General features: G+C 52.3%; 1 protein-coding gene across 1 annotated transcript; it reads left to right on the top strand.

Annotated features, from left to right (window-relative positions):
• Window positions 1–681: 681 nt before the first annotated feature.
• On the top strand, window positions 682–6810 carry CLEC3B (C-type lectin domain family 3 member B). Its single transcript, XM_068982675.1, has 3 exons — window positions 682–924; window positions 3003–3101; window positions 6279–6810. The coding sequence occupies exons 1-3, from the start codon at window positions 816–818 to the stop codon at window positions 6677–6679; spliced, it is 609 nt and encodes a 202-aa protein (XP_068838776.1). The 5' UTR covers window positions 682–815; the 3' UTR covers window positions 6680–6810.
• Window positions 6811–17057: the final 10247 nt, after the last annotated feature.

Genomic DNA, 17057 nt, shown 5'->3' with positions numbered 1-17057 from the left:
CCAGGGGGTGCCCCCTTCCACCCTGTTGCGTCCTGACACCCCACACCAGGCTCCCCTTCCTGGGGACATTCTTTCCTCCCTGCTCCATCTGACACCGCTTTGGGACACCAGGCTGCCCCTTTCCCACCATGGTCACCTCGGCTTCAGGAAAGGATGGTTGAACAACAGAGAGGCAAGAAAAGAAAGGTCTTCTTTGTATTTTTAACCAAACATGCATCAAGAACACAGACACAGAACTACAAAAGAATCGCAGCAAACACTCCAGACAATTTGGCAGTGAGCCCCAGCTCTCTCCCTAAGGAGACATGGTTCCATGACTGTTCTGTACCCGGGCTGGGGTCAGATACCAGTGCTGCCTCTAACAGGTCCGGTAGCTTAGGCTCCCTTAACCTCACTGAGCCTCAGTTTCCTCAACTGTAAAATGGAGAAATGCCAGCACCCGCCTCACATTGCTGGTGTGAGGCCTCTGTGAGGCCAGGGAAAAGCGTGACCCAGCGCCTGCCCGAGAACTGCCCAGCAGATGTGAGCTCTGAGGACAAGCATGTATTTTTCAGAATCCTAGAAAACAATGACTGTTTCAGAGGGCGGGGCCAGGATGCTGGGTGGGTGTTCCCTGAGCAGCAGCCAGGTTCTGTGGCTCCCAGGCCTTCCTCTTTTTGAAGGATTTTTTTTTTTTTGGCACTCCTGCAGCCGACTTTGGGAGGGTTTCCTGGACATAGGTCCTTGTGGCCGCTGCCTTAAGACACGCAGCTCGGGCCCCAGCGGCCAGTGCTCTCTGACCCAGGCCCACCGCAGGCAGCAGCAGCAGCAGCAGCATGGAGCTCTGGGGGCCCTGTGTGCTCCTCTGCCTCTTCTCTCTCCTGACCCAGGTCGCCGCCGAGGCCCCCGCCGCCAAGGTCAAGAAGGCTGCAAATGCCAAGAAAGGTAAGGAGGTGGGTGGGGGAGCTGGTCGCTCTCTCCTTGACTGGCCCTTACCCTCCGTTTTCTCCTTCCCTTCCCTTCTCCCTGAGCCCAGCGAACAGTGAAGTTCCCCCCCAACCCCCACCAACTGGGACCTGGGTGAATTCTCCAGCCGCAGGGGCAGCTGTCAGACTGTTGGAGTCACGGGCTCTTAGAATCAGAAAGAACCTTCCAGATCACCTTAATGGACCCACACACTCCTCCCCCACCTCCCCAAGATTTTAAGAGAAACCACACCTTTGGCTCGGCAGCCTGGAGATGTCCGACTCTTCTCGGGAGGGCTGACAAGGCTCCACCTTGTCGTCTCTGAACCTCAGGCTTCTCAACTGTGAAACAAAGATGGGGGCCTTGGCTCAAAAGGTTGGTTGGGAGGATTTAACGATAGAAAAACATGTAAGGCTTCTGGAACACAGGGTATAATGTAATGCACAGGGGAAGGAAAAACGGACAGTCTGTAGGTCTATGGTGCATCACAGCCTTCAGGAAATGAAACTGTTCAAGGCTGATCCAGGACAGTGGAGGCAGCTTTGCTCTCCCTCCACGGCCTCTGGGCCCGGGGTGTCCTTGGGTGGCCCTGGCCTCAGCAAGGCCTGCCCTTGGAGCCCTGCCTGCAGTGAAGTCACCCCGGGCTGTGTTGAGACAACACTAGTGAAGTGTCATGGCAATGCAGGGGGCTGTCACCCCCCAGGAGACGAGAGTGCTGATGCAGGCAAGCAAACGGCTGGCCTGGGGCCAAGGGCCCAGAGGAGGCAAGGCCGGGGGACATAGCTGCCCTCAGGCCCCTCCCGGAGCCTCCACTGTAAATGGACAGCTGCCCACGGTCCATGGACGATGTACACAAGGGCACTTTAGGACCACGGAGCCCCACAGGCCTGCGACACAGAATGGGCGGGTCCCGGTGCCGACAGGAATAATCCCCAAGGTTCAGTTCATAAAGTAAACAACAAAAAATTCAAAACAGAATGGATACTTATGTAACATTTGTTTTGAAAAAGGGATTTATATAAAAATATTATATTTACTTCAAAGAAAAAAATACATATTTACTTGTATATGCATAGAACTTTTCTGGAAGGATTCACGAGAGTTAGCAACAGTGATTGTCTCTGGGAAGAGAAACTAGAGAGCTGAGAGCAGATTGACTGGGAAAGAGACTTGAACATTTTGAACTGTTTGGGTCTTTAAAAATTATATGGCTCTGTTACCTTCTACAAAATGTTCGTTAAAAAAAAGAGGACTCGTGGCATGCACGGTATGTCCACAAATGTTACCTAAAATTGCCAGCAAGGATGTTCTTTGTAAAGGATACAGTTCCAAAGGCAAATAACAGAATTTTTAAATGTGGAAAAGAGTTGCTAATTTCTCAAGTTTACCAAAGATGCTGTATGTATTTATTCGAACGTGTAAATCACAGATCTCATCACATGGACAAGAAGGTCACACCAGACAATGCCCTGGCCCTCTGCAGCTGTCACACTTGCACCCCAGCTCCATGTGGTCTCCGTGCAGAGCCCGTGGAGGCCCAGGGTGCTGGAGGCCCGCAGAGCAGTGGACAGAGAAGAGCGGAGTGCCTGACTGGCTCTCCCTGTTCTGCCCGCCCTGCTGGTCTGTGTGTTGTTCCTCCGGGAAAGTACACCTGGGAGGTCTCCGGGGCCCCTGGCCCTGCTTCCTGTTCTCTGTTCTCCTCTGGAGCTGGGAGGGTGGTCGGGGTCGCGGGTGGTCACTGAAGGCTCTGCCTGCACCCCCTCCCCACCCCTGCCCGTCACCATCCCATCTGATGCCTCCTACACAACACAGCACAGGTCTCATGTTAGCAAGAGCAAGTGCAGAAGGGTCCCCAGCAGAAGGGAAATCACGAGCAATCCCTTGGATGACCACTGGCAGGAACAGAGAGAGACAGAGTCTGCCACGACATCAAGGTCGAGGGGTCATCCCCTGTCCCCTTGTGGCTGACGGTGGTCCACCCCTCCAGTCCCTGCCCTGCCTCATCCCTACTGCCTTCATCACGGGATTGTCCCCACTTCCTTCTGACTTCATCCTAGATGCCGTGAGTCCGAAGATGCTGGAGGAGCTCAAGACTCAGCTGGACAGCCTGGCCCAGGAGGTGGCCCTGCTGAAGGAGCAGCAGGCCTTGCAGACGGGTGAGTGAACGTGGTGGTCTCTCCAGGCAGGGGTGCGCTGGACACAGGGGCTCGGGCCCGCAGTCAGGGATGCGCCTCTAGCCTCTGGCCCAGCACCAGGGAACTGGCTGGCTCCCCTAGTCCAGGGCACCAGATTCAAGGCCTCAGGAAGATGTCCTGATGTGTGGAAGCAGGAATGTCCCAAAAGGACAACGAACTTGCCCCCAAGAATCCATTACCGCCCACTGGAAGCATGAGCCCTGGAGGGCTGGTGGGGCAGAGGCCATCCTAACGAGCCCCCCGAGACCCTGCACTCAGCCGGCCCTGCAGTCCCACAGGGCATGCGCCTCAACACCTGTGTACCTGCTGTGTAGCCACTCTCAGTCATCCTCACTACACTGGGGCAGGATTTATCATCCCTATTCTGAAGACGGGAGCTGAGACACAGAGAGGCCCTGGTCTTGCCCATACGCCCCTGGCTGGCAAGTGCAGGTTAGGGTGGAAATGGAGGCAGCCTTCCTGGTGCATGCTGGGTGTGAGGAAAGGTGGGCTTTGGTCTTCCTGACCCTGCACGAACCAGCTAAGCCAGGATGGACAAAACACCCAGCTGTGGAGCCTGGGGACACACTCAGCTCACAGCCACATGCCCTGGCACTTCCTGGCCAACCTGCCTGGACAACCCACTCTCTTTCTCTCCACTGAGTTCCTTTCATATTGTCTCCAATTTTCACACACCTTACACTCACCTACTCCGTGAACTTGCCCTGGAGGACACAGAATACAGGCGATCGGTAATACTTAACACACGGGGGAATGTTTAAGAGAAGCACAATGCCATTCGGGGCCTCAGTTTCCTCATCTGTAAAGTGGACGGGCTGGGGCTGGACTGGCAGGGCAAGCTCTCAGGTCTCATGACTCAGCTCTGCACTCATGCAAAGACCATGCAACCCAGATGCCACTTGCCCTCTGAGGTGGACGATGTCATGGGGACCTCCCTGTGCCAAGTCCACGGCAGACGGAGATCCAAACACCCCCTCCATGTCTGCTGATTCCCAGAAGATTCATGGGCTCCCGGTCTCCTTGGGAGCCTTCTCCCTCTCATCACCCTCTCCTTTACGACAAGCTGCAAATCACCTTGCCAAGAACCCCACACAAAGCATTCCTGAGCTCTGCTGACCTAGCCAAAGAGTTGAGAGAATGAGGGGTTAGGGGAGAAATCCTTCCCTCCCGCCATCTGCCCTTCCTCTCCCCCAATCAACAAACGCATGTGAGGTCCCCAACTAGCAAGCCTCTGCCACTCACAAGGAGAGACAGGTGACCCAGTGGGGCCCTGCTCTGGGGCCTCAGTATATTCATGGAGTCAGTGTATTCCCTGGCACCCTTAAAGCAGATGTAGGAACATAAAGAGGGATTCCAAGCCGAGGGCACAGCAGGAGCAGGGCTAGGCAGGGCCAGCATCAATCCACCGGGTCATAAGCAGGCCAGAGTGAGAAACTGTCCGTTACAATGGGAAGGCACTGCTGACTGACACGCCCTGAGGACTACGTCAGCGTTGTGGGCGGGGCTCCCAGGACACCGCCCTGAGGCGGAGCTGGGCCTGCAGGAGGCTCATGAGGGAGCACCTCCCAGGACCAGTACCTGATCAGCACCCAGGATCAGAAGGGCAGAGACAGGACTCAGGAGTGGGCAGAGGGCCTTGCGTCTCAGGGAAGGCCCCAGAGACGGCAGAGGGAGCCCTGACCTCTGGAGGGCCCTTCAGAGCTGTCCTGAGTCAGGACAAGGGGGCTCATGGGCTGGTCCCTGGGTGGGGGCTGCTCCGGGGAGGGGCACGCTGTGGGCGAGGGGCTATCTTCCACTGAGGCAATCCCCAAAGGGAGGCTGAGTGCTCCCAGCAGCTGGGGTGGTCAGGCCTTCACCCCAAGGGGGTCTAGGTGGCATTTCACAGTGACCCCAGAAGGAAGGAAAGACAGTGTGGGGCCAGGCTGGGAAGGGCAATGAAGCCCGGCTAGGAGGCACTGCACGAGAGCGCGTGCCAGGGCTGACCGGCTTGGGAGAGTGTCTGTGAGTGAAGACACCTCGGTGATGCTCCGGACCTGGAGCTGAGAGTTCCAGGAGTGTCCGGTGCTCACGGGGGCACAGAGAAGTGTGTTAAGTGAGAGTAACAGAGTGAGCGGGTGAGTGAGGGGAGGGGGTGGTGGTGGAGTGCAGACCCACCCCTAAAATTTTGAGGATCAGCAGCAAGAGGACAAATGGAGACATACACTCCAACTGTCTAAATATTTATGTTATAAACCCAGCTAAAGAATAAACTGCTAAGCCGAAAGAGCCTATATCCCTAACTAGACCAAATATATACCCTCATTACAACCTTTGAGGCCAGAATCAAATTTGGAACTCTCGGACTCCTCAGAGTTCTGAGCCCAAGACAGCGAGCTCCTGGCCCCCTGCTTGGGCCATCTCTTCTGTCCGGGGCCTGGCCAGTCTCAGCACTGAGCTCCCAGTCGCCACTCCAACCAGCCCTCAGGAGCACTGACTCAGAAGAGGCTGCTGGCAGACGCTGGGAGCCTGTCTGGTCCCCTGGGGCAGGGATTTGGGCTCCTGGGCACCTGGAGTGTGGTCTGGACTCTGGGTCAGCATGTCCCCTGGCCCCAATCTCAGGGAGAGTGGGGCTCGAGGAAGATCAGAGCTGGTGGCTCTGGCGGGGCTCCTTGGGAAGCCCGTTCTGAGATGGGGTTCATTCATCAGGGAGAGTCTGGGGTCCCAGCTGTGAAAGGGGGCGGTGGGAAGCAGACTCGGCAGAGGGACACCCAAGGCCAGCTTCTGCACCCCCCTGTGCACCCTCCAAGCTAAAAGGCCCCGAGAGGGCCTTTTAATTCTGCTAAAAGGCAGAATTATCCTGCCTGGGGGAGAGATGACCACTCCCCCCCTGGGAGCTGGATGGGGCACCCAGGGGAGGGGTGTGACCTTGAGGGAGGGGCCGTCTGTCTTCAGCGGAGGGGTCTGAGCCCATGCCCAGCAGCAGGGGCTCCACCCCCTGTGAACCGGCGGTCTGGGATTCAGTGCCCATCACAGCAGGGCCCTCGGGGCTGGGTCTGGAGCCCCTCCGCTGCGGACAGGGCTGGTGGAGGGGGTGAGCCGGCCCCTGGCAGTGGGCTCTCGGCTGGGGAAGCTGGGGTGACGGCCACTTCTCCCCCCCAGTCTGTCTGAAGGGTACCAAGGTGCACATGAAGTGCTTCCTGGCCTTCGTCCAGGCGAAGACCTTCCACGAGGCGAGCGAGGACTGCATCTCGCGCGGGGGCACCCTGGGCACCCCGCAGACGGGCTCCGAGAACGACGCCCTGTACGAGTACCTGCGCCAGAGCGTGGGCAGCGAGGCCGAGGTCTGGCTGGGCTTCAACGACATGGCGTCCGAGGGCGCCTGGGTGGACATGACCGGCGGCCACATCGCCTACAAGAACTGGGAGACGGAGATCACCGCGCAGCCCGACGGCGGCAAGGTCGAGAACTGCGCCACCCTGTCCGGCGCGGCCAACGGCAAGTGGTTCGACAAGCGCTGCCGGGACAAGCTGCCCTACGTCTGCCAGTTCGCCATCGTCTAGCGGGCCGGGAGGGCCGGGCCGGGCGCGGGATCCTGAGCCCCGGAGGAGGGGTGCGGGGACCTCCCCGTCCCCCGCGCGCTGGGCGCCTCCTTTCGCAAATAAAGTGGGTGCACCGTGATGGAGAGTGGCTGCAGTCTGTGCCGGTTCCCATGGGCGGGGAGAGTCCAGGTGCCCTTCTGGGGTCCCTGGGAGAAGGCTCTTAGGAGGTGAGCAGAGAGGCGGTGAAGGATGGTGAGCTGGGTGCACAGCGAAGGGGAGGGAGGAAGAGAACAGAGGGGAGGTGTCAACCCTTGACTGCTGCTGCCTTTTTAAAATTAAACAACTTTATATTTCATTTGATTTCCCTCTTACAGAGAGATTTGCAAGAATTCCCGAATACCCTTCATCCAGATTCCACAAACACTAATATTTCCCCCATTTGCTTATCCTTTTATTTTCTCCTGAACCGTTTGACCATAAATTGCAGGCGTGATTGCCCCTTTACCCCTAAATACTTAAGTGTGCTTCCTGAAAGCAAGGGCATTTTCTCATGGAAGCATGGAGGTTTCCTCAAGGTCTGGAAATGAACACCGATGCTCTATTCTTATCTAAGTTACAGCCCTTATTCCAATTTCCAGGCTTCTTATCATAAGACTCCACTTCAGCATCCCCTCCACAACTGCAGGGCAGAAGGGACACCCCCATCCCACCCTTTTCTGTTGGGGATTCATTTCCGGGGTGCACTGACACGCTGAGTCCTGTTAGGGTGAGAGCACGGTCTGCCCACAGGGAACATTTGCATCCCCCCTCTTGCCGAACAGGAGTCAAAAATGAGAGTGGCCAACACTGCCTGACTGGTGTGTCCCCCCTTCCTGCTCCTCAAAGAAAGTTCCATCCTAGAAATACCAGCTACCACTTACTGAGCCCACTGAATCGCAGGAACTTTAAATAAGTCATCTTATTTAATCTTATCCACCAGGGACAGGCATGTTATTATCTCCGTTTTGTAGAAACGGAAGTTGAGGCTCAGGGAAGCTGAGTGACTTCCATTGGTCACAGAGCCAGGATGACCAGGGCCTTGGCCTTTCCACCACCACCGTGATGCTTGTCTCGTGGTACTGGACGTTCCCTGAGATAAAACATCAGACAAGTGGCCCCATGAACCCCTCTGGCCCATCCGACCGTGGAGGCCCAGCTCTAGTAACCCGCTTAGGGGAAGTCTTCCCAGATCAGCTATGTCTGCCATATCTTTTCTCCCTGGTTGTCTTTGAGTGTGTCCTGCCTTCAGAGGTAAATTAATGATATTTTGATTTGATCATGGGGAGTGGGCTATGCTGGGGGAGGTGGCTCACAGTGAACTCTGTGTGTCTACTTTGTGCCACACAGCCTGCCTGACATTGTCATGGAAACCATCTCATGTAATTCAACAGTTTAGGAAGATGTAATGATGGAAGACATTCATGATAGATGCAGAAACTGAAGCTCAGAACAGCGATGTGATTTTTTTTTCAAGATGACCTAGCAAGTGAGAAGCGAAAATGAGATGCAGATGTCGGTCTGGCTGAGTCTATCTAGCAGGATGTAGGAGGCCGCAGGTTTTCAAAGTTCCTGCACTGGGTGGATGCCCGCAAGAGGGCACCAGGCCTTTGCGTATGAGAGAGGGTCCTGGTAGAGAACTGCCTCTGTGGCGCTGCCTGATTTCAGCAGCAGAGGGCAGCATAAGCAAGAGAATCATTGACCATTTTTAATCGGCTGCGAAAGCGCTTAGGATCTTAAGACACTGAGACTCTTGGACTTCAAGCTAGGGTACATCTGCCCTGGGATCTTGCTTTAAGTTTTGACCTGTTGTTGTTGTTTGCATTAATTTTTATTTTTTAAAACACTGTGTTCAAATATTTTGTATCATGATTACTGAGTTTTTTAGGCACTTCCTTAAATTTTGTACCCCAGTTAAATGCCTCACTCACCTTACTATTCCTTATGGCACTGGCTACAAAATTAAAAATTTCCAAGGTGCATAAACAATAATAAGGTACTGGTTTCTAGATCTTCAGCTTCTATACTACTCTTTATTAGAATTGATGGTAGAGCCCTCTTTCATCATCACACATTTCCCTCTTTACCATGTGCTGCCCTGGTGTGCAAAAATTTTGAGGATGTCCAACAAAGGGACAATTTGAAATATTGCTGTAAGTGCCGGTCATGCAACATGCTGGGTAAAAGCTTTCGCAAGTTCAGCTGTTTCCAGTTCTTTGCCTTGGAGAAGAGGTTAATCAAGGTGTCAGTACTATCTTTCCGGGTTGCCAACTCACCTATCAGTCTCTCCCAACCTCCCTAAACCACAGGTTTTCCTGCATAACTGCTAGTTGCACAGCAAAGAAGACCGGTTCAAACTCTGCTCAGAGTCGGCCCCAGGAATGTGAGCTTCCCTCTCACACACATAAACATACTTGCTTCAAATGAAAACATTAAACCACTCATGTGTCCTCGCACAACCTCCAGGCACATTCTTTGGATTTTGGCTTTGCTGAGAGAAGGTGGAAGTATTCATAAAAACAAAGAAAATGAGCAGTGTGTGCATTCCTACTGTGTGCTGGGCACTGACCCACAACCCCCTTCCTATGTCCTGACAACAGCTCATGAATTACCTCACTCAATAGTCATACTAACCTAGGAGAGCGCTTTTATTAAGCCTATTTTATAGTTGAAGAAAACAGTAGAGAGAGGATAATTTTTCTAAGAACATCCATGAATGGGGCTTGATTTCAGGTCTGTTGAGTTCCAAGGCCCATGTACTATCTATTATTTACATTCAGTCCTTCCTGAATCTTGAAGAAAGTTTTCAGATATTTCATGATGTGACGGTGAAACTTTTGTGAAAAGGAGTTGATGGTCATGTGCATTGGTGTATATTTGTGATTGCTGGAAAGGAATTCTGTAAAAACACATTTTCCACCCAGATTTTCCAGGGCTATTTCTGAAGCTTAACATTAGATTCTGCTTCACCTGTTTTTCATGGGTGACTCATGAAAAGCACGGTTTATGAGTCTCTTTCATGCTAAAAATCATGACACAATCTATGAAACTAACCATTTTCTCCACTAGAATGCACTGCTGTTTTGTACAGCATGAGAACACAGTCACAGGAGAAACAGCTCAAAGATCAATGCAATCTTCACATGAAAAAAACTGAGGCCCAGGGAGGCTAAGTGACTAGCCAAGGTCATGTAGCTTGCAAGAGAATGAGCCAAAGAGTCTCACTTTGTTAGCAGAAAGAGCTTTGTGCAAACCATTTCTCCAAACAGCCAGCTAGTAAGTACTGAGCTCCTTCCATATGCCAATTGCTCAGACAGAAGCTAGGCCACAAGCCCTGGATCCTGTTCTTGAGGTGTTCACTGTCCTGGCATTTCTGAGGCTGCTCAAAGACAGAGGGATGGGGCTGGTTGTATCCTCTAAGGGTGGCTTTCCTGTTTTGCATTGTTGGGAAAACAACTGCGCAGTAGTAGTATAGGAAAGTGTCTTTCCGATTAAGACACGCAAGCCAAATAATAAGCCAGAGTCAAATCGGGAAACTAGTGTTTCCTCCCGTTCATCAGCAAGTTCCACCGGGAAAACCTTAAACCAGGCTGAAGCTACTCATGGATGGTCCAATACCAATCAGGAAGAAACCCTGGATTTGGATTCCAGCTCTTCAAATGATGATGCATCAGGGATTTTAATTCATCCCACCCGAAGATGAGGTGCCACCATCCACTGGATCTACTCCCCACTCTCCGCCTCCAAAACCGTAAACCACCCTGAGATCCCCGTCTCTCACAGACAGGAAGGAGATCTCCACCCACAGGCAGGGACAACACTTGTGCTCGGTTCAAAGCAGTTACAGAAGATGGACTAGAACTTCCCTGGCGGTCTAGTGGTTAAGAATCCGCCTGCCAACGCAGGGATGAGGGTTTGATCCCTGGCCTGGGAAGATTCCACATGTCCTGGGGCAACTAACCCGTGCACCGCAACTGCTCAACGCATCATGCTGCAACTACTGAAGCCGGAGCGCCGCCACTAGAGTCTCAGCCCCCATTCACTACAACTAGAGAAAGTCTGCACGAAGCAATGAAGACCCAGTGCAACCAATAAATAAAAATTAAAAAAAAAAGAAAAACCAAGATGGACCATAGATACTTTCGCCTTTAGAAGATTTTAAGTGTCCAGACTCCTTGAAGGAGTAATGTTGGAGCAGGGAGATAGCCAGGTGCAAACTAAAAGGGGCACACAGGCCGACAGCAGGAAATCATATATCTTGTAAACAAAGGGGGTCCTTAGGCAGACGAAGAAGGACCCTTCGGACTCACGGGAAACCATACATTTTGGGGTGATAAGTGTCCTGGAGACAGCTAAAGAAAGGTGGGAAGAGATAGGAATTTCTGGCGTCCAAATGTAGCCTTTTGCTTCCTGAGCTCTCATTACAATAAAACCTTGCAGATAAGAAGTTCCTATCATGCACCGAGGTCATAACACTTCCCATCAAGAATACATAAGGACAAAAATCCCTCCTTCCCTGGCAACGTGGAGCTAGGATGAAAATCTGGGTACGTGACCCCCCAAAATCCTCCCTCCCCAATGCATATTCCACCCCTTCATTTGTACATCCCACATGTCCTGCTTGCGAAAGAAAGTCGGTGCAGTTTCTCATCTTTGAGAGTGTACCGTCGCTTAGTTAAACCCTCACTTTGCTTTCTTGACCGCCCTCTCTCTTCTCTGAACTCCTTCTGGGACGAGAGAAGCGTCTACTCCCCCAATAACCCAGTGTCCCCGGCCAGGCAAAACTACCCTTTAGCGAAGTGGAGAAGCAGGGAGGGCGAGGGCACATGCGAAGTCCTCCCAGAAACGAGCCATGTGAAAAAAAGAGTAGCTGAGGCAGATCTTGATTTGATGCTTTAGATTCCAGTTTCTTTCTTTCTAAAGCCAAGACCGTGCCTTTCCTGGCCAGCAAGCTACTTGCGGGGGTCGAAGCAGGAAGAATGGGTGGCTCCATGCCGGACCAGCCGTGCCTCATGGGCTTTTAAAGGTGATGGAGAACTCGTCTAGGTGGTGGCTGATCACCTCAGGCTTGACTCAAACCTGCTGAAGGTCCTGGCAGTTGCAGGCGCCCACCACGCTGCCCGCCATCTCGGGCAGGGCGACGGTGCGGCGCCTCGTCTTCACCACCCGGGGCTCCCCTGTGGGCGGAGCCTCAGTCTAGGTCTTGCGCAGGCGCTTTAGCAGCCTGTGCCGCTCCTTGCGCAGTCGCCCTCCCGCTGCTTTTAGGTCGTGTCCCGCTGGTGGTCGAGGTCCGCACAGACGTAGGTGAGCTTGAGGAAGGTCCCCTTCTCCTGTGCCTCCATCACCTTGTTGCGTGAGTGCGTGCTAAGTCGCTCAGCTGTGTCTGACTCTTTGTGAACCCCGTGGACTGTAGCCCTCCAGCCTCTTCTGTCCCTGGGGATTCTCCAGGGAAGAATATTGAAGTGGGTTGCCATGCCCTCCTCCAGGGGATCTTCAGGGATGGAACCCGTGGCTCCTGAGACTCTTGCGTTGCGGGCAGATTGTTTGCTGCTGAGCCACCAGGGAAGCCCATATCACCTTGTTTGCCCTTCCTAAATTACAGTATTGTCATTTAACACGACTTAGAAACCATGGTTGTCAAGCCAAAATTCAGGGCATATGTCTTAACAGAGGCTTAAAACAACAAAGAACTTATAGAAGCGCATTTATTCACAGTGTAAGTCACATTTGTATAGGTTTTTTCCCCCTCTCCTCTCTTCCCCCTTTTATCCTCCGCAGGCATTTCCTTTAACAAATCTTTTGCATGTCTAATCCTGTCTTGGCCTCTGCTTCTGGGAGGACTTGATCTGCTTCAGTGACTCAAAAAAATAAAAAAAAGAAAGGTATTGCTGGCCGAAGACACGTATAGCCGTGGAGGGTGCAGCTCAGACGGCTCTAGGAGAACCTTCTGCCGAACAGGAGTTGACCGACAGCCTGGGCTGTCTGGGGAGGGGCAGAGGCCAGTCTTTCCCTGGCTGCCTCTGGGCAGTGACTGAGTACTGAACCATTCCCTCTGGAGAGGTGACCCCTCTAAGTGGAAAGTTTAGCCTGGGAACTCTCCAAAGGCCTGGGCTCAATTGTCTCAGAAGTGTGCTGCAGTCTGGGGTTCTTCCTACCCAGTCTGCTTTTCCCCCTGCTGTTCTTCACACAGGGTCAGACCTGTGTTGAAGACACCTCTCTCTGCCGACTCCTGCTCCCGTGAGCCCTTGACCTTTCACAGGTGTTTCCCTCAGTTACTCTCTTGCACTTCTAAAAAAATTATATAGAACAATATAATATGTAGCCAAACTATATGTAGGGTATCAAATAGTTACATTACTTAAATCGAGGATATACCAGAAAACTGGAATGTACAATCACCCTGTGTTTCCGAAGAGAGTGGACTACCTTTCTAAGTGAGGGTTATCTGTAATAAGAACGGCTGCTTCTTATGCCTGCCCCACCCTTCGACCTGGAACTTCCTCCAGTAACTCACAAGGCACCTACATAGGAAGCTTATCCTAATTCCTTCCCTTGTCTGCTTAACATGGCTTTGGAATATCATTCTGTTCAGGCAGCGGAATGGAATCCTGGATCTATTTAGGTTACAGAGATATGAATCCTCTAAGCTAAGACACTATTTTACCCCACCCCCACCGTAAACAAATCCCCCGTCTCATTCTCATCTGTCCCTCCTCCTCCTCTTCAAATGTGAGGATCCGTATCCCATCATGAAGATACAAGACTAGGATATAAAGAAGACTGGAACTGGAGGATCAAAGCTTTGCCTTTGTAATGACAAAGACGAAAGTAGTCCCTAGCCAGGCACTCAGAGCTAGGTGCCACGTTCTCCTCTCAAACAGAGCTAGTCTCACCCATCACCACCTTCAGATAAGCCTGACAAAACAAGACCATTCTGTAGTCATGTCTGAGCACAGACACAAACTAAGCCTCTGCCCACACGAGAGAAATCACTCAACTAACCCAAGTGACAGCTGTCTCTTCACAACCATGGCTTTAGCTCTGATGCCTTCATCTCACCTTCTGTATAAAAACTGAAGTTCCTGGTGGTAGAATCCTGCTTCCTGACACCATTCAGTCCAGAGCAAACCTCTTCTTCCTTGAAACTTCCCACACACCACTTAACACAAGTCCATGTTCTAGTCTAAGTCCCTTGTACTGAGAGGCCCCATGACTCCTTATCTGTGCATGTACACAGCCTCCCTCCCTGCAAAAGATCAGTAAATCCAGCTTTGTTCTTGGTGGTCTTTGGCCACAGGGCACACACAGGTGGTCCACAGATGGTCAGGTCCTGAGTCTGTCTCCAAGGTGCTGAATCCAGCCTATGAAAGAAAAAGAGAAGAAAAGAAAGGCAAGACAATGATGAAAAAGAAAGGTTTCAGGACACAGAGCCAAGATGTACATGAATCTTCTGAGTAGGGTTCCAATCTAACTCAAGTTGCTCTGTGCCCTCGAACAAGTCGTACACAACTGGAAATATAGTGAAGCTCCACAGGACTGCAAAGTTAAGTCTGAAACAAGTCAAGGATGAGAGCAAGCCATGCACAGTGGTGGGCATGCAAAAAATATTTGCAGGGCTTCGTGGTGGTCCAGTGGTTAAGAATCTACCTACTTAGTGGGAAGGTGTTATATAACACAGGGAGCCCAGCCTGGCGCTCTGTGATGACCTAGAGCGGTGGGCTAGGAGGGGAGAGGGGAGGGGATATATGTATACTTATGACTGATTTGTGTTGCTGTATGGCAGAAACCAACACAATATTGTAAGCCAGTTATCTTCCAAACTAAAAAAAAACCTGCCTACCAGTGCTGGGGACAGGGGTTCAATCCCTGCTTCGGGAAGACTTACATGCACGGTTGTGGCCTGTGGACACAACTACTGAGCCTGTGCTCTGCAACAAGAGAAGCCACCACAATGAGAAACTCACACCACCACTAGAGAGACAACCCACTCCAGGGTTCTTACCTGGAGCATTGCATGGACAGAGGAGCCTAGCGGCATACAGTCCATGGGGTCACAAAGAGCCGGACATGACTGAGCGACTAACGCATATTGTACAACATGAGGAATATAGCCAATGTTTTATCATAATTATAAATGGAGTAAAATCTTTAAAAATTGTGAATCACTATATTGTACACCTGTAACTTACATACATTTGTATATCAACTGTACTTTAATTAAAAGAGAAATGCACAGAGCTTTCAGGAGCAAAAACAGACCAATAATGATCGTCACCTTCCAGAGACTTAAGAGTCCAAAGCGAACGGCTCACCTTTTAACTCGAAGGTGGAAGTAGAGGACACCAGTTAGAAAAACTCATTCTTCTAGAAGGAACCAGACTAAAGGAACTGTGAGCTCAAAGAGAGGAAACTGAAAGGCGGTAGGAAGGTTTTCTCTGCATCATCCCTGGGCCAAGTCAGCTCGAGCTACGGGAGGCTGCCTGTGTTGAATGGTGCCACTAGCCGGAAGGTCTTGAGGCCACCCATCCTGCCACACGGCTGACACTTCTCGCTGTGTGCTTTAACTGGGGGAGGATCAGGGGCTCCAGGTGGGGTAGTGCAAGCTCCAAAGGAGAAAGGGGCCCAAACCTAGGTGGAGCAACCTCTGTCTCCCCCAGTGGTGAAAATGTTAACCAGAAAGGCCCTCGGCAGTGTCACGGGGAATCTGCCCTTGTCCTCGACTAGGGGTCTGGCAGTGTCCTTACTCACATGCTGGTGGCCTTAAACCTGGCCTTCTGCACCCTGGGGAGGGCCCCAGGTTCCTCACCTGTACCTGGATGTGATGGGACGCTTCTTTGCAGGCAGCAGGCCTCCCAGGTGGCGCTAGTGGTAAAGAATCTGCCCGCCAACGCAAGAGACCTAAGAGACACAGGTTTGATCCCTGGGTGGGGAAGATCCCCTGGAGGAGGGCATGGCAACCCACTCCAGTATTATTGCTTGGAGAATCCCATGGACAGAGGAGCCTGGAGGGCTGCAGTCCATGGGGTCACAAAGAATCGGACATAACTGAAGTGACTTAGCACACGCAGAAGGCGGCACAGGGTGTGATTCCTGATTCTCGGGTGGCTCTCTGGGTCTCAGGATCCTGGCAGGTGGCCTGGAGGGAGGCAGTCTGGACTTGCCACCAGGAGGCTAAGTGAGCCAGCCTCCCCCCGGAGACTTCCCCCTGCCTCACCCTTCCCTTCCCCACACCTCGCTCAGAACCTCCCCCTTCTCTGACCTCTGCTGCTGCTGCTGCTGGAACTCTTCTGCAACCCCATGGACTGTAGCCCTCTAGGCTCCTCTGTCCGTGGGATTTCCCAGGCAAGAGTACTGGAGTGGGTTGCCATTTCCTTCTCCAGAGGATCTTTCCTACCCAGGGATCGAACCCATGTTTGCTGCATTGCAGGCAGATTCTTAACCGTGAGCCACCAGGGAAGATCTCTTTGGACCTCTGGCTCCCTCACTTCTCCTCAAGGTCTTTCTCATCCTCTGGGCCCCTCAGGCCTAGGAATTTTTTGCCTTAATTGTCCCCATGTGGTCCACTTTAAACATAGTTTAAAATGATGGCTTAGAAGTGGGAGGCAGGGCAGAGAGCCAGGCAGTTGGTTTAAAAATATGTCTCAAGATAGGTCTCATCCCCGCCCCCCAGGGAGACAGGGTGGAAGGAAGGGGGTTGGGGGGATGAGTCTGGCCTCAGACCCTTGCCTCACAATCCAAAGATGAGAGTTTTGCTTTTCAAGCTAGAAAGGCCTGGAAGGATTGGTAACTGAGGTAATCCAGGATCGCTGGTTGGGTGGGGATTTGTGTCATTGTTGTTTTGAAGGCAGTCCTTGAACACGCGTGTGGGGGGAAGGCTCTCGCCTGAGCACAAACAGTCGTTTATTTAGTGGTCGCTGTGACAGGAACCCTTTCACTGGAATTTGCTGGAATTTGACCAACCGACGAGACAGAGCTCATCAATTCCCTCCCCTTGTCCTCAGGTCACCCCCTATTTAGCATCTGAGGATGGCTGTTCAGAGAGGAGGACAGTGTTTGTTCTGCAGAAGCTCAGCCCTAGCACAGCCATGATCTTCAGAGACCCCCTTTCTAACGTTCTGGGCCCTCAAAGAACTCGGGAAAGGGGACCTGGAAAATGACAGTTCAGGAACTTGAGATGGGACTAAAGCATTGTAGACAAGCCTGCCCTTCTCACCCCCAAACTCTGGGCCTGCTGAGTTAGATCCAGGAAGCCCCAGGGTTCTGCCCTCCCCAACTGAGGCTGTTTGGTCCCTTTTATTCCTCGGGGGCCTGAATGTGTGTTTCGTCTCCAGTTCAGGTGAGAGAATAGTAGGCTGCTCTTCCT

This window comes from Capricornis sumatraensis, chromosome 10, assembly GCF_032405125.1.
Source record: "Capricornis sumatraensis isolate serow.1 chromosome 10, serow.2, whole genome shotgun sequence".
NCBI classification, from domain to species: Eukaryota; Metazoa; Chordata; class Mammalia; order Artiodactyla; family Bovidae; genus Capricornis; species Capricornis sumatraensis.
This window is presented reverse-complemented; position numbering and strand designations above follow the sequence as displayed.